General features: G+C 45.7%; 2 protein-coding genes across 6 annotated transcripts in view; both read right to left on the reverse strand.

Moving 5' to 3' along the window:
* Positions 1-1,409: 1,409 nt before the first annotated feature.
* Rbm3 (RNA binding motif protein 3) lies at positions 1,410-5,054 on the reverse strand. Of its 4 annotated transcripts, none has more exons than XM_028770767.1 (7): positions 4,819-5,054; positions 4,123-4,240; positions 3,713-3,819; positions 2,971-3,076; positions 2,780-2,873; positions 2,355-2,433; positions 1,410-2,010 (listed from the first exon to the last, which is right to left on the reverse strand). In XM_028770767.1, exons 2-6 carry the CDS (start codon positions 4,223-4,225, stop codon positions 2,376-2,378), a joined length of 468 nt encoding a protein of 155 aa, XP_028626600.1. In that variant the 5' UTR covers positions 4,226-4,240; positions 4,819-5,054; the 3' UTR covers positions 1,410-2,010; positions 2,355-2,375. The 4 variants fall into 4 exon arrangements, with proteins under 4 accessions (XP_028626600.1, XP_028626601.1, XP_028626598.1 ...); XM_028770768.1 differs by having other exon boundaries at positions 2,351-2,433; XM_028770765.1 differs by having other exon boundaries at positions 2,355-2,436.
* An 8,679-nt stretch (positions 5,055-13,733) lies between these two features.
* The window catches only part of Tbc1d25 (TBC1 domain family member 25), a 19,128-nt gene continuing 11,907 nt past the window's right edge, over positions 13,734-20,954 (reverse strand). Inside the window, exons 4-6 of one of the 2 annotated variants that reach the window (XM_028770799.1) lie at positions 15,885-16,012; positions 15,556-15,744; positions 13,734-15,324 (exon numbers count right to left, since the gene is read on the reverse strand). In XM_028770799.1, coding sequence (XP_028626632.1) covers positions 13,963-15,324; positions 15,556-15,744; positions 15,885-16,012 — 1,679 coding nt within the window. In that variant the 3' untranslated portion in view covers positions 13,734-13,962. The remainder of the gene's footprint in view (positions 15,325-15,555; positions 15,745-15,884; positions 16,013-20,954) is intronic. The other variant, XM_028770800.1, reaches the window with a different exon arrangement.

Below are 20,954 nucleotides of genomic sequence, written 5' to 3' on the forward strand. Positions count from 1 at the left end.
TGACTACAGACTGCATGACCATAAAGCTTTGAAGTAGACTGCCTGGGCTCTTTTCCTCACTACAGTTAGCAGCAAGACAAAGGCTTTCCACAGCTGATTATTACAATTCAGCTCGTTAGCTATCTGGAAAGTAGAACAATTGTTACAGAAAGCTGAGGGTATTTTTGTTCTTTGTTGCTGTTATATACATACATATATAAACACACACACATACATCCAACTCGTCATTTTGTGGTTGATGATGAAATACTACCAAGTGACATTGGCTTTATTTCCTCCCCACCCTACCTTTTAAGGCAGCAAGTGGTTCTGCCAGTTCCCACCACCTTACTTCCCCAAAGGCCCAGCATAGAATGCTTCCTCTGACCAAGTACCCACCTGGTAGGTTTAGCCACAATGCCCCAAAACCTGGGCCTGGCTCATTGGCTGAGGCAGTATTCTGGGAAGTTCCCGAGTCTTCATCCACCTGCCAAAGCAAATTCATGACCATTTGGGTGGGAGAAAGGAGGATCCTTGGGTCTGTTCCTGCTAGTTGGGAGACTCATGCCGAGCCTCCGTGCCCCAAGGATGAAGCAAACTGTTCTTGAGTAATGTTCTTGAGTCTGCAGCCTGATGGTATATGCTCAGTATTGAGCAGGTGAACCATGGACAACCCATTTTCCCATTCTAACTAGAACCAATGAAGGACTAACACCCGTGGGATCCAAAGACACACACTAGAACCCTCACTAAAACTAAAGCAGAACTGAGCAGCTAATGATAGTCCCCCACCTCCAATTTTAAAGGCTGACCATGTTTATAATAACAGAAAGTTTATCAATTGTTCTCAGTGGCTTTATATACTTATTCATTTGACTCTCTTCCCTAGACGTGGAACACTATGCTAAGGAAAGCATAAGTTAAATGATTCATTTAAGGTCAAAGAACAGCGAGTAGTACCTACGTTTGAATTCAGGAATCTGAATCCAATCTGAACTTTAATCCCTATTTTCTAGTCAGGTTTCCTTATGTCTGACATATGGTTTAACCCCCCCATCCCCATTAAGAAAAGTGCACTCATCATTCTGTGTATGGTAGAGTTTACTGTTCTCAGAACTATCTTGCAAGGAGGGTGTCCATCTGTCTTGTGCTCAGAAAGGCAAACTTAAGAAATAGTTGTGAAAAGAACCAAGAAACAACTTCAGAAAACCCAATTCTAGTCATAAGGGAATTGAGTTTCATCTGTGTCCATGGCATTTCATGTCTCACCACACACTCAAAGCAACCCAAACTTACTAATTTCAAATTCAAGCCTCAACCCTTTTGGCAGTTCCTGCCCATCCCAGTTCATTCTCCAAGCTTCATCTTCCTGACTTGCCTCTAGATCTAAATTGTAATCTGGGTTGAATAAGGAAAAAGCATTATCAGTATTGATTTGTGTTCAGGTTTCATCTTTTAATTAGCTCCATAAAGGACATCCTAAACACATCAGACACAACAGAATACTTTTTCTTCCAGTATTTTTAAAAAATGACATTCACAAACATTTTAAAGAAGCTCTTCTATATAATCAGGATGGTAATCTTTAATAAAAAACATCTCTAAGTAATAATAATCTTGGTTCATTTTTCGTAGGTACATTCAGAAATCACTTTCTGGCCATGATAAACATTGTTTTACAAGTTTTTTTAAAATGTCCCTAAATACATATAATTTTAAAAACTGATTAGCCTGGCCACCTTTTTCTCTTGGCCAGAAACAATAATCCTAAGTGCCTAAACAAAAATTCTGATAAAAGGAAAAAATATTGGGACTGTAACAAATGTCTTAAAATTTGCCTTTAAAAGGGATTTTTTTTTTAAAGAACACATGGAGCTTTCTAAAAGGTCTTTAGCAAACTACCTTGGGAGCTCAATTCAAAAATAGAACTTGATGTACTAAAACAGACGTTTCAGCGCAGCTCCAAAAATCTTTATAAATACAGCAATTTGCAAGGACGATCCTGGATCAGAAGTGTTATTCCTTGTGTATCTGAGAATAGTAAGAAGGGGTAGAATTTTGATGTCAGGAAGGAACAGGCTGATAACATGCTCACCTCCCAGAGCTGATGATAAAGATGCAGCACACCACCTCCTGTATTTCTACCAAGGCCCATAGATTACTTTCAGAACATCCCTCCGCCCCCACAACTAGCTCTGGCATGCACAGAACGGCAAGACAAGAGCAGTCAGGTAGCCTAGTGTTGACAGACTGGCTGGATAAGGCATCAAGGCGGCAGAGAGAAAGAGCAGTGAGGCCAGGAGAAAAGCAAAAGGGAGAAGAGCGGGTCTGGTGAACATAGGTTGACGCAGTGCCAATATTCAGGTCTCACCTACATTTTGTGTGAATGCCCCATCTCAGTTGTCATAATTGTCTCTGTAATTTCCTCCTGAGTAGCGATCATAGCCACCCTGGCTTCTGGGAAAAAGCGATATTCTTTTACAAGAATGTATTCTACATTGTAGATATACTATACTACATGCAAAATTTCATAATAGTGGATTCACAATAAACATTTTAGCTAGTTTTTATGGTGATGGGAGATTATATCCTTGAGGTTGGCCTATGATGGGCATGGGCGATTGATCTTTGATACATAGCCAAGTCCCCCAACACAATTCTTTCAAAATTGTATAAACAACACATGAAATATATGAGCACTATGTAAAATTCCCATTTTCAGCATAAACTACAAATGAGTATTAGGTGACTGAATCTTAAGAACACTGACACCTGAATATCCCAACCTCTCAGTACCCACCTGCCACTGTAGTCTCTAGACCGCCCATACCCATATCCGTATCCTCCAGGTCGACTGTCGTATCTTCCACTTCCATATCCCTGGTCTCCACCACCTACAGAAAAATATTTAAGCAGCAGCTGTTCAGACATAGGCTCCTAACAAATCAATGGCTGTACCTAACTTCATAGTCAAACCATGACTCTACTTACCTCTAGAGTAGCTGCGACCACGCCCATGGGCCCCAAAAGCACCTCCTCTGGTTCCCCTGGCAGACTTGCCTGCATGGTCAACACGGATTTGGCGCCCATCCAGGGACTAGGTATGGGAAGGAGACAGACACAAGGAAGTGTTGTCAGTCAGTTAGAGTAGTGATGAAGGAAGAATGGGCACAGGCAGGTAGGCAAGAGCCCAGAAATTGCTGCTGGGCACCAAAATCTGGGTGCCATGTCCAAGACAAGCTCCTCTGACCAGAATGGCTTCACCAGGAGCTACAGAATCCCACAAAAGGACCTGAATCCACCGTGCTCCCCTGCTACTACTTACATCTTGACTGAACTGAGGCTGAGTCCTCCCCACTCCTCTAAGCTGCCCGACTATTAGGGCTAGACACCTCTCTTGGTTTGAGGCTTCAGAGTCCATCCCAGCAGACTCCCGAGGTCCTCTCCGGGCCAGGCCCACAGGTCTGCAGACTCTACTACCTAAGCCCAGAGCAGGTCAACCATCCACAGGTGGCTTCTCGGCCTCATGCAGGACCAGTCGTCGCCTCCCAGGCAGCCCGGCTCTGTCTGCCGCTGCCCTCCACCCCCTAGAACAGAAGGCAGTCATGCTCCTGTGAGTGGACACTGCGGGGCTTCTTGGCCACGCTGCCCCTGGCAGACATAGAGGGAAAACAGAAAGAACGAAGAAAGTGGCAGACAGGGAGAAGGCCCCTCTGCAGGCAGGAGGCCTCACCTCTCCATTCATGGCTCTCATGGCATCTGAGGCATGCTCTGGGTTTGTGAAGGTGATGAAGCCAAAACCCCGGGATCTCTGAGTCTCCCGGTCCTTGACAACAACCACTGGGGGGAGAGGCAGAAACACAGCTGTTAGAACCCTAACACTTAAGTGGAAAGTAATAACTTAAAAGCAAACCAAGCACAGCTACAATAGCACACATTCGAAAAGTGCTTGGAAGAATTAGGGCCCTGCCAACTCCTGCTCCCCCGGGGGGAAAAAAAAATCCTGCATCCCATTGTCTTGGCCTAATTGTACCTTACGACATAGAAGTTAAGGAGAATTTGGGGTTCTAGTTCTAGACTAGTTCTTATCCATCAATCCTCAAACGGGGGGGGGGGGGAGGGATGCGCTGGTCCATGGCTCACCCTCAGAGATAGGCCCAAAGCTGCTGAAGTGGTCTTCAAGTGCCTGCTCATCGGTGTTGAAGTTGAGCCCTCCCACGAAGAGCTTCCCTTCTTCAGAAGACATGGTAGAACGCAAGTCCTATAGGAGAAGTGTACAGAATATTGGGGAGTAAATGTGGCCAAGTGGTGAGGTGTAAAACACCCAGAGACTGCAAACTACGGGGAACACAGAAAATGGGTTAAAAGAAATAATTCAAATGGCAAGGGGCTCGGGAGTAGAAATGGCGGGAATCAGCAAGGCTGGGTGAGCCTATCCGCCATTTGAGGACCACTACCGCGCATGCCCACAACATCCCAGGCCGCCACGCCCGTCATTTTGTACGGTCGCGGTCGCGCAGGCCTACAGCAACATTGCATTTCCTCTTTCCCCGCAGAACAAGATGGCGGCGGTCACGTGGGAAAAGAAGGCCGGTTTAGGTTGGCGCGTGGTGCTTGCCGCCGCCGACCCAGACCGTGCCTTCCGGCTTTCCTCCCGTTCGGATGCAATACGCCAGCCCCACAACGAGGAGATTTTTGCCTTTGAGCCTGGGACTAACCCTCCTCGGACAAGCTCAAGCCTACATATCAGCGGCCACTACTTCCTACTCTCGTGCCTCGCCCCTGAAGGGCAAGGAAGTGAGGTGGGGGACGACCACTGGGTAAGACAAACGCGCTTACCTGCAAATTAAAAGTCAGAAGACCGCAGAGACGACGAGCTCTAAGGAAGCGGGAGAACAGAGAGACTGCGGCGCGGGAAGACGCCTGATAAAGCGTGCGTAGCACAGACGTCACACAACGTCCCCCAGCGCGCCCTGGCGTGCGTGCTCATTGGTTGAGGCCAGCGTGGGGGTTGGGAAGAGGGCGAGGAAGGCGGAGGCAGCAATTCGCCTTGCCGCTTCCGGGAAAAGAGAGGAACTTTATGAGTTCTGTGCGTTCTCGTGTAAGCAACTCTTTTCTCTCTTCTGGCTGAGAGTCTTTCCATATCAAACGGTTGGATCCATATAGCCTTTCCTCCCTGAGGTCATTTTCAGTGTCTTTGACGTCATTTCTCCCTTTCGATCGGAAGTCCTAAGTGACAGTAGATCGGTGCCAACGAACTGCCATTCTCAGAAATTTCTTTTTAGACCTTTAACTGCATATCCCTTAAGGTCCCAAGACCTTCAGAGTTCTTCATGTCAAATCTCACATTTCCGAATGCTTAGCCCCTACTCCTAATATCTGGCTATGTATTATGGGACTCCTTCCCTTAGTGTCGGTCCTCTAAGTTAAGTTCCTTTTCTGACAGTCTCTTTACGCCTGATATGCGTTCAGCAAAACAGTATCCTAGCTTCAAAGAGTGCAAATCCCAATCCACAAAATGAATTTGGTCTCTATTCAGGATACTGGCTCTTGATCCAAAGGATGAGCTTTTGCAATACATAATGAAATCCAAAGCAAGTAGTATCTAAGTACACTGCCTGACAATTAGATCTTTCCCAGCCTTCAGTGGCTAATAATAACTTGTTTGCCTCCAGGGACTCTACATTTTTCACTCCTACAATGAATTTGTTCAACATTGTAAAGGCCTGTCCTCCACTCTTCCACCAACCCCACCACAAATAGATTTGCTAACCTTCAGATGCTATTCATCTACAATTCCTGTTAAGTTTATTCCCATATTTCTCGGTGGTTTTCATGTTATTAAATTTATAGGTAGCTATCTTTAGTTGAATAAATTTATTTTTGTTCTAATCTTTTCTCACCCTATGGTCTATCCTCACTGTATGCTCAGGCTACCCTGGAACTCATAAACCTTTTGTCTCTGTCTCTTCAGTGCTGGAATCACCACAACCAACTTGTCTGTATTTTTAAAGAAATCTTCCCCACTCATCACCACCAAGTCCCAAAAATACTCTTCTGCAACTTATTCTGTTAGCTGTATAGTTTTCCTTTAGTTTAAGGTCCTCAATCCTTGTATAAGGGTTCAGCTCGGTGGTAGAGTACCTTCCTAGTATGTGCAAGTCCCCTGGCTTATATCCCAACAAAGAGGAGAGCTGTGTCTAGTTTTACTGTACCATTGAACCAGATGTCTCATCACTTTGTATCAGGAAACTGAGGTGGAATTGTGCATTTGAGGATTAACAGGTTCCAGGCTAACTTCAGCTAGCCTATGGTGAGACCCTATATTGAAGCAAGCAAACAAAAATAGTACAATTTTTGGAATTGCATGTAATGTAGAGTTGAGAATAACATATGTTACATGTGGTTTTAAGGTATGTGCACACTGATACTGCTCCCATTAAGATCTGGCACCTTAGTTGGGTATGATAACTTAGACCAGTAATCCTAGTACTTGAGGAGGCTGAAGCAGTAGGATCTTGCATTCAAGGCTAGCCTGGACTACCTCATTAGTTATACCCTACTTGCCAAACTCCCAAGAAAAATTTGAGCCTAGTTCTCTTGCCCTTGAGTATGGACTAGACTTAGGGGAGCAATTGTAATGTACAAAATAAACAAAGCAGAAGTCCGAGTGTCATGACTGCTTTTCTGTTCTCTCACGTCGATTGAGCATTCTGTGGCATGTTTTCTGGTTTGTCAAGAATAGTCCTATTGCCGGGCAGTGGTGGCGCACACCTTTAATCCCAGCACTTGGCAGGCAGAGGCAGGCGGATTTCTGAGTTCGAGGCCAGCCTGGTCTACAGAGTGAGTTCCAGGACAGCCAGGACTACACAGAGAAACCCTGTATCGGAAAAACAAAACAAAACAAAACAAAAAAACCGAATAGTCCTATAGAGGGGACTAAAGTGGCATGGAACTATGATATCCTGCCAAGGGGTATAGGAACAGGCCTTCCTAGAAGTGGATCCACACCTACACTACTGTGTAGGCTGACAGCTGGACAGATGGTATATGAATACTATGAATCAGAGCTGCCTAACTAGGCCACTCCCAGAACCCTGACCCTCTAAAACCAGAGATGTTTGTTTTGTCTTGAGACAAGGTCTCACTATGTAGCTCAGTTTGTGAATTGGTGCTTGGTTCCCTCGGCTCTTGAGCCCTACAAAGGCTAGAACTCCATGCATGCCAGGATAGCTGCACTCTCAGTCCTCCTACGTAGTACTACAGATGTGCATGACTAACTTTATCTATTTGAAAATGGGATCTTGATAAGTTTCCTAAGAGTGTCTCAAACTCCTGGCCTCAAGCCATCCTCCTGCTTCAGCTTCTGGAGAGGTGAGACTAGAGATAACTATGGACTTTTAATTTTGTTTTTGTTCGTTTATCTGTTTTTGTAGATGGGGTCTTACTATATAGCCTGGCTGGCTAAGAATTTGCTATATAGACCAGGCTGGCCTCAAACTTAACAGAGATCTACCTGTGTTTACCTCCCAAGTGTTAAGATTAAAGCTATGTGCTACCATACCCAGCTAGGCAAATGCGGTAACACTTAGGTACACCCGCAGCCTTTGATATTGATACTCTTGAGTTTACCAAGGCCTTCTTTGTACCCTAACAGTATCTAGTCTTGTAACTGTTAATATAAAAGGCATTTTTCTCATTTAAGGTTAGGTAGATACTGTGTTGGCTGTTCTTTTGTCAACTGGACACAAGCTAGTCATCTGTGCAAAGAGAACCCCATGTGAGAAAATTCTTCCTTAGGCAAGTCTATGGGGCATTTTCTTGGGCAGAAGGTCCTAGGTTGTAGAAGAAAGGAAGCTGAGCAAGCAGCTGTGACGGTTATTCATGTTTGACAATTTGACCACATTTGGAATTAATTAAAATCCAAAAATAGAGGGCACAGCAGTGGGGAATTTTTTTTTCTTAATTTGAAGTAGGAAGATCCACTTCTAATAAAGTTCTTAAGGCTGGAAGACACATGGATTTAACCTGGGTCTTGAGGTGGGAAGACACACTAATAATCTGGCCATACCTTGTGCTAGAAGCCTATATAAGGACAAAGAAGGAGACTCTTGGCCTGCATGCTCTCACCTGGCTAGCAAGTCCATTCCTTCACTGGCCTTAGAGCCTACTTCTTCAGGATTCCAGCACATGTTGAATACCGCTAAGACAACTACTGGATTCTTGAACTTTCTGTTTATAGCTATTGTCTAACTATTATTGGATTAGCTGGACTGCAGCCTGTAAATCATTCTAATATCCCCCCTCCATATATATATTCATATTCATTCATTCATTCATTCTACAAGTTTTGTTACTCCAGACAACCCTGCCTGATACAGCAGAATTCCTCCATGGAAGCTCTGCTTCCGCTCCTGCCTCCAGGTTCCTGCTCTGACTTTCCTTCATGTTGAAAGGTATAAAGTGAAATAAACCCTTTCCTCCCCAAATTGCTTTTGGCCATGGTCTTTATCAATAGTAATAGAAAGCACAAATTAAGACAGAAATGATATCACACACACACACTCACACACACAGACACACACACTCAAGCTTAAATGTGTTTGGCAGACATCCCTTTCTTTCCAGACTATATGAATCTTCTCCATCCTTTGTGATCTTTTGTGTGTACGTGTGAGAAGATGTGCATGTTGAGATCAAAGGACAACTTTCAGGAAGTCTGTTCTCTTGTACCATGTGAGTCCTGGGGACAGAAATCTGGTCTTTAGTATCTTTTATAGTGGATAAGTGCCTTTATCCACTAACCCATACCACCACCCCATCTCCTACCCCTGCACCACTTTTTTAGACAGGACCTGCTTATCTTGCTCAAGCTGTCTTCAACCATGAGATACTTCTGTCTCAACCTCCTAAGTGCTAGGATTAAAAGTGTATGCTGCTATGCCTAGCTTAGACTTTAAAAAACTGCAGTTATGGTCATTTGTTTTAAGTGTATGGGTGTTGTGCCTGTGTGTACATCTGTGCACAATATGCCTGGTATCCCTGGAAACCAGAAGAGGGGGTTCAGATCACCTGGGACTGCAGTTACAGATGGTTATGAACTGCCATGTGGGTCCTGGAGATTGAACCAAGGCCCTCTGGAAGAGCAGCCAGTGTTTTAAACCACTAAGTTATCTCTCCAGCTAACTATTATATCAGGACTTAGTCCTAGTATTTCATTTTAATTTTCCTTTTCTGTACTTATGTAACTCAGTTGGTGGAATGTCTGCATATCATCCATAAAATCCTTCATCCAATCCCGAACACTGCAAATTCTGGTGGTCCAGACCTAGCTACATAATGAGGTGAAGGCTGCTCGCTCACGTGTGTGTGTGTGCTCATGTGCACATGCACGTACACTGTAATTTCTCTTTTTTTTTTTTTTTTGTTTTTCTTCTCGAGACAGGGTTTCTCTGTGTGTAGCCCTGGCTGTCCTGGAACTCACTCTGTAGACCAGGCTGGCCTCGAACTTTCGAACTCAGAAATCCGCCTGCCTCTGCCTCCCAAGTGCTGGGATCAAAGGCGTGCGCCACCACCGCCCGGCTACACTGTAATTTCTATCTTGTAATTTGTATCTTGGTCATGATCTCACCTGCATGCTTCAGTCTCACGTGAGCAACCCCACCAAAAGGCTCATGGCAGTATAGTCCTATCGCCATGATGGAAGTGAAGCCATTAGCTGACAACTCAATTGAACCTCAGGAACAACCCTGCAGCACAGCCACCCAACTATGCTATGCTACTTCCAGTTTTCCCTTGGAAACGATAAGACAGATCCTTGTTGCTTTGAGCTGCTAAGTTTGAAAGTAACTTGTTATACTGTCATAAATAGCCGATACTTCCGGTCTACTTTTCTCTGCCAGTAGTTTCACTATGTATATTCTAGTCATGAGTTCAAATTACTGAAGTTATCCACTACTTTAGCTGGCAAAAGGCATTGAGGAAGGCTGGGGCCAAACTCCCACCTGGACTTTGAGGGGTGAAGAGAAGTGTGAGGGATGAGCCAGACTATGTGACCCCTAACACTACAGAAGTAGTTATTACTCGCACCTGCCCTCATAACACCTGCAAATGTTATAGTACGGAGTCATCATCAAACCCTTGGGGGAAAAGCTCTTTAAAAGGAGGCAGTCACCTTCAGAGTACTCAGCAGTCTTGGAATTTGGAGGACTGATGGCTCTTGGCTGCCCATTTCTTCTTCTAGGATAGTTGCTCTTTCACACTAGCTGTCTGGACACCTGTACCTGAGATTTAGATGTTTTCTTCAGTAAGACAGCAGGCAAAGATTCTCTCCAAGGTATGGTGAAAAGAGAAGTGCCATCTTAATGTGCATTTCCGTTTCCCTAGCCTAGACTGTATTTGCTGCCTCCAGCCATCTGTCTCTCAAAACATACCAGTTCTAGACTGCCTTCTATGGGCTGGAGAGACGGCTCAGAGGCCACGTACTGGCCACAGGCCGGGCAGTGGTGGCGCACGCCTTTGATCCCAGCACTTGGGAGGCGGAGGTGGGCGGATTTCTGAGTTCGATGCCAGCCTGGTCTACAGAGTGATTTCCAGGACAGCCAGGGCTACACAGAGAAACCCTGTCTCGAAAAACCAAAAAAAAAAAAAAAAAAGTACTGGCCACACAAGTCACTTTTCCAAAGAACCTAGGTACAATTCCCACCACCTGCATGGCAGGTTGCAGCTGTTTGTAAGTCTAATTCTAGGGAATACATGCAACATACATGCAGGCAAAACCCCAATGTACTAAAAGCAGATAAAAACTTTTAAAAATGAATAAAGGAGAAAAAAGGATTACTTTTTTTTTTTTTAAAAAAAAGGACTACTTTCTATGTTCTCATGGATCTCAGAGCTGTGCTGCAATTTCTGGGACCTATGTTTTCTTTTAAAAATTTAGACAGACAGGTTTGTCTGTATAGTTCTGGATGCCTTGGAACTCACTGTGTCTTGGAACTCAGGATGGCTTCCAACTCAGATCTGCTTACCTCTGCTACCTAGAGAGTGCTGAGATTAAAGGCATATGCCATCATGCCTGGCTCTATAAACAATTTTTAAAATTACATTTCCTTATTCATTTTGTGTGTGTTTGGGGGGCAGGGAGTCCATGTAGAGGTCAAAGGACAACTTACTGACATGAGTGAGTTCTCTCTTTCCATGTGTGTCCTGGGGAATAAAGTCAGCTTATCAGGTTTGGTGGCAACTGCCCTTAACTAAGCCCTCTTGTCAGCTCTGGAACCTGTGTTTTCCTCTGTAGTTTCTCTAATGATTTCAGCAACTTATATCATTTGCCATCTTGGAATGGACCAGAAGGTCCAGGTATCCTACAGAAAGAACAGAAGTTTCTGCCTTTTAGAGCCCAAGCCTCCTGTTCAAAGAATGAATTCGTTGGCATTCTAAAGTTCCAAGCTGCCATGCACAGAATTGACTTGTATGACACTTTAAATACCAGATGGCTTGTTGTTTTAAGAGTACTGGCTGCTGGGCGGTGGTAGCACACACTACTACTCCCAGTACTCATGAGGCGGGTGGATCTCTGTGAGTTTGAGGGCAGCCTGGTCTACAGAGTGAGTTCCAGGACAGCCCAGGCCACACAAAGAAACCCCATCTCAAAAAAACAAAACCGAACAAAACAACAACAAAAAAGAATACTAGCTGTTCTTCCAGAGGACCTGGGTTTGGTTCCCAGCACTCAAATGGGAGCTCACAACCATCTGTAACTCCAGTTTCATGGGATCTGGCACCATTTTCTGGCCTCTACAGGCAAGCATACCAGTGGTACATACACATAAAATTAACATTAAAGCCAATCATGTTGGTACATATTTTTAATCCCAGCACTCAGGAGGTAGAGGCAGGAGGATCTCTGAGTTTGAGGCCAGCCAGGCTGCATAGCAACTTCTAGAACAGCCAGAGCTACATAGAGACTCTGTCTCAAAACAAAATTCACATGTTTAAAAGAATAATTAAACCAGAATTCATTAATAGTAGAACATACCCCATAGAGTGTCAGCTAGTTGCTGGAAACCCAGAAGGAACCCATAAGGTCCCCAGAAAGCCCTATACCCTTGCATTATGGCTGGCTGGCTTCCATGGGGTCCAAGTCCTTACTTACAGTGTACATTTGGTAGACCCATAGTATCTGAATATGCTGGACACCTAGTTTGGTTCTGCTCTTCAAGTGACTAATCCTCTACTAATACTAGGGGATCATAAGAACCTTTTTGTTTTGTTTTTCAAGACAGGGTTTCTCTGTGTAGCCCCGGCTGTCCTGGAACTCACTCTGTAGACCAGGCTGGCCTCGAACTCAGAAATCCACCTGCCTCTGCCTCCCAAGTGCTGGGATTAAAGGCGTGCGCCACCACTGCCTGGCTGATAAGAACCTTTTAAGGGCCATCGTCATCTTTACACGTTAATCTGGGGGCAGGTAAGATACTTTCCTTGATGTTCCTTTATCTCTGGCAGCAAATCTTCTGGTCAGACCTGGCAAAACAAGGTCATTCCTTAGGGACTCGTTAACACATCCACTATCCATCATATCCTTAGTACAAGACTGTTTCATTGTGAGAGAACTCCACATTCTGATTGGGGGAGAAAGGTTGCTTCTGAGACATTTTTTGCTCTAGCCCAGGCTAGACTTAAAGGTGTGATTTTTCTTTTTTATTCTCCCAAGTACCTGAGAATATATGTGCATACCACTGCAGCCTGGTCAAGGACTTGTTTGTTTGTTTTTAGATTTACTTATTTATACTATGTAGATGCTTAGATGCTTAGTGGCCATAGACTGGAGTTATGGATGGTTGTGAGCCACCATGTGGGTGCTGGGAACTGAGTGCAGGTCCTCTGCAAGAGTAAGGATTATTTATTATTTTATGTGCATTGTGCTTTGGCTGCATATGTGTGTGTGAAGGTGTTGGATTTCGGAGTAACAGAGAGTCATGAGCTGCCATGTGGATGCTGGGAATTGAACCCAGATCCTCTAGAAGAGCAGTCAGTACTTTTAACCACTCATGAGTATCCTTGTTTTTTTGTTTTTTTTTTTTCTTCTTCAAGATAGGCTTTCTCTGTGTAGCCCTGGCTGTCCTAGAACTTGCTCTGTGGACCAGGCTGGCCTTGTTTTGTTTGTTTGTTTTTTGAGACAGGGTTTCTCTGTATAGCCCTGGCTGTCCTGGAACTCACTCTGTAGACCAGGTTGCCTCGAACTCAGAAATACACCTGCCTCTGCCTCCCAAGTGCTGGGATTAAAGGCATACACCACTACTACTGCCACCACCACTACCACCAGGCTGTAATAAATGCTTTTAACCCCTGAGCTGCCATCCAGCCCCAAGGACCTGATGCGTATCACTATCTTGCAAATACTTAGGCAAACTCTTACAGGGCTCAAGTTTTCTCAGTGCTTGACTTTTTTGTTGTTTTTAAGCCATTAGTGATGTGGAACAGGCAAATCTGCTGAAATGGTTAAGGCAGGGTGGAGCCATAGCTTAGGGCTCTAACCATGGCATGTCATATAGTCCCACAAGCTGGCTCCAAAGCACATGGAACACTAGAGCAGTCCCTGGGTTGGGCTATCAATAACTGATCTTCAACAACTATTCTCCCATGTGGCAGAGAAAGCAAGAACCACCGTACATCAACTGAAGTATTTCAGTCACATCAACTAAAGAGCCCCCAGTAACTTTTATAACATCCAAGAAGTAGAGAAATACACATAACACAGTGACCTTTGTGTATGGAAAGTATACTTTAGAAACAAAACCAGAAAGAGGCTGTGGCCTCCATAGGGCACTGCCAACGCTGAGCCACACACACTCAAACCTGGGGAGAGAGGGCCCCAGGTTCCAACATGTCTGGGGATGGCAGGCAGGGAATAAGGTCTCATGTGTAGGCCCTCATGGCAAAGAATGGAGTACCATTGGGGTTGGAAGGCTGGAGGGAGTATAATCAAGATGGAGCTGTGGCCTCAGCCCCCTCCTCAGAGTCCCACACTTCAGACTGTAGGTAATCAGCAAAGAGAGCTTTGGCCCTGCGCAAGACACGCCCTAGATGGTGTTTGCGCACCAGACGGTCAAAATGCATGGCTAGCTCATTGTAATCCAGCCCATTGCGCATGATGTGGTCACGGTGCTCCAGCAGGATAGCCAGGCAGAGGAAGAGCATGAATGGGTTCCCTCGGCCAAACTCCTGGGGTGGAGGAAGGCCCATTGGAGGTGGAGGTGGTACGGGCTTCCCAGAGTCTCTGGGAGAACCTACCTCTTGCATCAAGGGGGATCCTACAGCTATGTCACCAGAAGGAGAAGCCTCCTGAGTAGATGGAGGAGATGACGAAGATGGGGAATCGGGCCGAGAAGAGGAAGAGAGGAGTGGATCTGGGGAATTCAGCAAGGGCTCGGAGAGGGACTTAGAGCTAATGAGGGTGGCTGGGTGTGATAGTTGGACCAGAAGGTCCTTTCTGGGGCCCATGTTATCCCTGAGTTGTTGGAGACCATCCAGGCTGGCTTGTCTTAGGAGACGGCCCCCACCACTAGGTCCCTGGCTAGATGTAGCTAAGTGGACAACGGCATCTTCAAAAGCACTGCCTCCTCCACCAGCAGGCCTCAGCATGTGCCTCTGACGTACTGGCCGTCCCCTGTGGCTACCAAAGCCAGTGTCTGCTACTTGGCTGGGAGGTCCAACGAGCTCCACTTCATGTTCCGGAGGGTCAGGGGGCAGCGAACTCCAGGTGACTTCTAGCATTCGGAGAGCATCATCGAAGGCGAACTCTCGCTTCAGCTCCAGCAGCAACCAGCGGTAACAGAAGAAGAGGTCGTCAGCACCTGCTTCCTGCAGGTACTGGTAGAAGTCTGGGTCAGCATGTCTCAAGAGCAGCTTGAGGTGGGCGAACTTGGTGGCCATGGCACGGCCATCAGGGTGGAAGTTGGCAGCTAGGCGTTTCATGATGCCACAGAAGCAGACAAAGGCATGGCCTTCATGGTCCATGACAGCAAGAATTGGTGAGGCCAGGTCACTCATACCCTGGCAGTATGATACCTGTGGATGGGTAACGGCATAGGTAGTAAGCAAGTCATGTAGGGCCCGTAGGTGGGGGCCATCCTCAGGCCCTGCATAGTAGGGATGGGCTCGGTCTGTGCGAAGCACATCCTTGAGGACTGTGCTGCGGATGAATTCCAGGTCCTCAGGGCTCACTCGCTGGGCCCACTCGCTTTTGAGCTGTTCGTACTCTCGGCTCTTACGTTTCATGTAGTCCATCCGCTCACGGCCTGTCAGCCCATCTGGGTACACATTCAGGAGGTACCGCCATACCACCTGGCCAGAGACAGAAGACATGGGGCTGAGTTTCAACTAGTGAGCTGCCGTACCCATGTTTGTCAACTAGTCACCACTCGTCTCTTGTGACATTTGTCCTCCTTGTGCCACTAAGTCCTACCGAACACAGACCCTCCCTCCCTGGGATTTCTCTACCCTACCTATGACAGTGTGTTCTACTGACTATATCTGATAGAGTCATGGGTTTGGTGAGTGACTGAGGTGGCTCACTTTTCGAAGAGAAGGCTCCACACCGCCATGGTAGATCCTCAGGCGCAACTCCTCAGGCCGGGAAAGCTGACCTTCATGATTCAAGTATGTGTGGAACTCAGCATCACTCAGAGGTGGCTTGAAAGGCTTGACATCTTCCCCATAAGACCAACTCAGCACCTGCTGGACCTTAGACAGTGTACGACCCACCTGGGAAGGAAGGAGGAAGAGAAGCTACAGGTCACCTGTACAGGATAGGGCAGGGGCCAACCAGTGAGCTCTGGAGTGGTAATATCACATAAGCCCTTCCCTCCAACCACAGCTGGAGTGCCCCAGTCTCCTGAAATCACCTGAGAGAGGATGGATTGTGTAAACGGCAAGGCAGCTGTCGTCAGTGAGGATCGCTTCTCTGCCAGTAGCACATCAGATCCAATGACATCTTTGGGGCTAATTATGTCCCAGTCTTCCAACAATGGGCCTAAGCACACAGAATGAAGCACTGTAAGAACAGGGATGTGAACCCAGGTCACAGGGCTGGCTTCCTTTCTAAAACTTAGGTAAGTGCAGGGCAACAAACAGCACCTATTTCCTCTTCCCTGTCTCATCCAAACAATAATAATAATAATCATATCAGCCATGATCAGTCTTACATGGGAACTATTTCACAAAATGGCTGGGAAGCCTTTAATATTTTAATGATTTAAGTAACATTTATTGAGTTCTTCCTATGTGCAAGGCACTGGGACAAGACTATTGAGCCTGGCAGTTACTGTGGAAACTGAGGTAGGAAGGCCAGGCATTCAAGGTCAGTGCCTGGGCTATGTAATGAGATTCTCTATCTCATTAAAAAATACTCGAGGGCCTGGTAGTATACGCCTTTAATCCCAGCACTTGGGAGGCAGAGGCAGGCAGATTTCTGAGTTCGAGACCAGCCTGGTCTACAGAGTGAGTTCCAGGACAGTCTGGAATATAAAGAGGAAACCCTGTCTCGAAAAAAGAAAAAAAAAAAAGAAAAAAAAATCTTGAGGACCAGTGAAGTGGCTAAGTGAGTAAAGGCACTTGCCACCAAGCCTGATAACCTAGTTTAATCTCTGGAACCTTCATGGTAGAAGTTGCCTGTGATAATAAAAATAAAATAAAGCAGTTCTTTATACTCAGTCCTATGGAAGTACTAGCTAGTATTCTTTTTTTTTCTTTTTTTTTTGGTTTTTCGAGACAGGGTTTCTCTGTGTAGCCCTGGCTGTCCTGAAACTCACTCTGTAGACCAGGCTGGCCTCGAACTCAGAAATCTGCCTGCCTCTGCCTCTCAAGTGCTGGGATTAAAGGCGTGCACCACCACCGCCCGGCCCAACTAGTATTCTTTTTTAAATATATATTTTTTGTGCCTGGAGTTTCATTAAGTTACCCAGGCTGGTCCGGAACTTATTCTAGTCCTGGCAGGTTGTGACCCTCTTGATACCTCCGCCTCACGAGTAGCAGGAATGAAGGACTACAGACGCATGCCACCTCACTAGGCTTGCTCAGTGTCTCTGATAAGGAAATGGGTCTATAGAGACTTGCTCAAGGCTCCATACCTAGTGAACCGAAAGCAGTGGAATGGAAAGGGCCAAGTCTGCAAACCAACACTCCTCATCTTACAGTCGTGATAGTGTTCCCCGACAGGAAATGCTACTACCATTCTTCTTTGGCAGACAAGGACCAAAGAGGTTTGGCACAACTAGTTAGTGACCAAGATCCTACAGCTGGGAAATAGTAGATTCCCATTTCTAGGATCCCAGCCCCATTGACCTTACCCCAGAGTCCAGTCATAGCTTAGAAAGTGTGTTAGTGGAGAGCTGTGCTGTATGTGTTACACAAAGGATTATGCTATGCTTGGCCTTAGCTGCCCCTGGCCCATGAAACACCAGCAGATGCTTCTTCCTCCTCTATCATCATTCCCCTCACTCTTAACCTTTTTGGATTAAGTATGCTAAGTTAGAATACAAAGTACTGGGCTTCATTATGAGGTCTCCATAAACTTATCTTGTCGATCCCCCTTCCCTTAAGATGTTGTCCTCAGGCTGGAGAGATAGCTCAGCGGTTAAGAGCACTGACTGCTCTTCCAGAGGTCCTGAGTTCAATTCCCAGCAACCACATGGTGGCTCACAACCATCTGTAATGGGATCCAATGCCCTCTTCTGGTGTGTCTGAGGACAGCAACCCAGCAACCGTGTACTCATATGCATACATAAATAAATCATTAAAAATATCTTTCTCATCACACTTCTCCCTTCGAGTATGATGCGGCTGCAGCAGCAATGGCCACCTAACGGTAAGTTCAAGAATCCTTGTTTATTTTTTTCTTTAAAATTAAAAATAAGCTGGGCAGTGGTGGGGTATACCTTTAATCCCAGCAATCAGGAGGCAGAGGCAGGTGGATCTCTGAGTTCAAGGTCACCCTGGTCTATAGAGTGAGTTCCAGGCCAGCCAAATTGATAGAGAAACCCTGTCATGAAAAAAATTTTTCAGCACTTGGGAGGCAGAGGCAGGTGGATTTCTGAGTTCGAGGCCAGCCTGGTCTACAGAGTGAGTTCCAGGACAGCCAGGGCTACACAGAGAAACCTTGTCTCAAAAAAAAAAAAAAACAAAAAAAAGGAAAAAAAAGGAAAAAAATTTTTTCTTAATTTTATGGGGCTGGAGAGATGGCTCAGTGGTTAAGAGCACTTCTCTTTCAGAGGTCCCGAGTTCAATTCCCAGCAACCGCATGGTGGCTCACAACCATCTGTAATGGAATCCAATGCCCTCTTCGGGTGTGTCTGAAGAGAGCAAGTATACTCACATCTATAAAATAAATAAATCTTTAAAAAAAATTCCGTGCATGGCTTTTGCTTACATGGATGTCTGTGTACCACATGCATGTCTAGTGCCCAGGGAGGCCAGAAGAGAGGGCATTAGATCTCTCAGGACTGGAGTTATAGAGAGTTGTGAGCAGTCATGTGGGTGTTGGGAACTGAACCTGGGTCTTCTGGAAGAGCAGCCAGTGCTCTTAACTGATGAGTCATGGCTCCAGCCTAGAAGAGTTTCCTTTCTTTCCTTTTACTTTTAATTATGTGTGAATATGTCTTTATGGAGGTATATGGACATGAGTGTGGGTACCTGCAGAATCCTACAGAAGCCTTGGATTTCCCTGGAATTGTGGAAGTTGTGAGCCACCATATGTGGATACTGGGAATTGAACTCAGGTCCCCTGAAAGAGTAGCAAGCACTCTTTTGTAAAAGCGTTTATTTAATTTTGAATAATATATAGATGTGCTTGTATTGGGGTATGTGCATGTGAAACGGAGATGCCCATGGAATTCCGAAGAGGATCTCATATTTCCTGGAACTGGACTTCTCAGCAGTTGTGAGCCCCCTGACAAGGATGCTGGGAACTAGCCCTTGGTCCCCTGGAAGAGCAGTATGCTGCTGTTAACCACTTAGCTGTCTCTCCAGTCCCATTTTTTAAATGAAAAATTTACATTTATTGCCAGACACGGTGGTGCATGCTTTTAATCCCAGCACTCAGGAGATAGAGGCAGGAATTTTTTTTTAATCCAAGGCCAGCCTGGTTTACAGAGCAAGTTCCAGGCCAGCCAGGCCTACACAGAGAAACCCTGTCTCAACAAAGCAAAACAAGTCATTCATTTACTGTGCAGGTACATGCATGTGCCATGGCGCATGTGTGATGGTTACAGGACAACCCATGGGAGTCACCTTGCTCACTCTGCCATGTGGATCTTGGAAATCTAACTCAGGTTGTCAGGCTTAGTGGCAAATGCCTTTACCTTACTGGCTGAGCCATCTCACCCCAAAAGGCACTCTTAACTGCTGAACCATCTCAGCTACCATGAGTCCTGTGTGTGCATGCACGTGTGTGTTTGGTAGGGATAGAAACTAAGGCCCTAACCCTGAAAGGCACTCCATCAACCTAACTTTAAGTTTGAAAACCTTTTCTGAGAAAAGGTCTCACTCTAAGCCAGGCTGACTTGAAACTTAATTCTGTAGCTCAGGCTGGCCTCGAACTCATAGTGAGTCTTAAACTTCAGTTTCTTGAATTCTAGGATTACAGGCATGAGCTTGTAGATTCAAGAATCTTAATGGATGTCAACTGACATTTACAGTGTTGCAAAAGCTAACAGCATCCAATGCCGATTGGATAATTATAGGAAACAAATAGTTACATGAAACAAAGCAACTTCTACTTAAGTCACTGTCATCAGCAGGCCAATGGTACCCCTCCACAGCATTTTCATGGACTTAGCCCTTTCTTGCTGTAGGAGATGCAAAGCCATGTCTAGATGCCACTGTTTCTCCGTGTATATCTCTGAGCGTACCCCAAAACAAAGGGTCACAAAGGAGAGGGAAAGATCCACTCCCAGCACAGCTATCGCCTTTTGCTTCATCTGTTCAATTGTCAAAACTTGACCGCCCCCCCCCATTCCCTCAGTCCCCAAGTCTAAATCATTGCCAGGCTCCCGTGGCTTATCTATATAAGCCTGTATTAGCCTATCTATAATAACACACCTAGTTTTTCATCCATCTTGTGAACCCATCTGAATCACCACCCCAGAGACCTTAGACTGCTGCTTTCTAACCAGTCCCTGCCACTAACAGCTGCCAGTGCGGTCTTGCTAAAACATTAATCAGAGCATTAAAATACTTTCCAGGTGAGAAGGAGCTTGCACCACTTACCAAATTAAGAAGCTACTGTAAGACAAAGAGTTAAGGTTATATGATGCCAGTGAAAAAGTCAAAAGCCCTTGAGGCTAAGCTTGGGAAACCCAATAAGCACAGAGCAAAAACTGGAGACTAAAAAGATCAGATGAAGATCTTAGAATTAAATAGGTTTAGAATTAATAGATGGACATTTTTCTTATGTAAAGAAATGGCTGGAGAGATAGTTCCTCGGTTAAGAGCATTAGCTGTACTTTCAGAGGACCCAGGTTCAAATCTCAGCACTCACAAGACACAGCTCACAACGGCCTGTAACTCCAGTTCCAAGATGACTCATGAGTTCCTCATCTAGCCTCTGTGAGCACAGTGCATGTACATGGTACACAGACACATGCAGACAAAACACCATACACATAAAATAAATAAAACCAAGAATGAAAACCAAACACAACTTAGGACCATCTTAGGCCAGGTGTGGTGGTACATCAGTTTAATCCCAGCATTTGGGAGGCAGGGGCATGTCTGAATTTGTGGCCAGCCTGGTTGAGGAAATTCATCCCAGGCTAAACAGAGAAACCCTGTCTTGAAAGAGAGGGGGGGGGGAGAGGGGGAGGGAGGGGGGAGGGAGGGAGGAGGAAGAGGAGGAGGAAGAGAGAGAGAGAAGAGAGAAAAAAGAAAGAGGGGGAGGGATGGAGGGAGAGAGGGAGGGGAGAAGAGAGGAGAGGAGA

The sequence above is a fragment of the Grammomys surdaster genome, unplaced genomic scaffold, assembly GCF_004785775.1.
Source record: "Grammomys surdaster isolate TR1022 unplaced genomic scaffold, NIH_TR_1.0 204, whole genome shotgun sequence".
Classification (NCBI taxonomy): Eukaryota; Metazoa; Chordata; class Mammalia; order Rodentia; family Muridae; genus Grammomys; species Grammomys surdaster.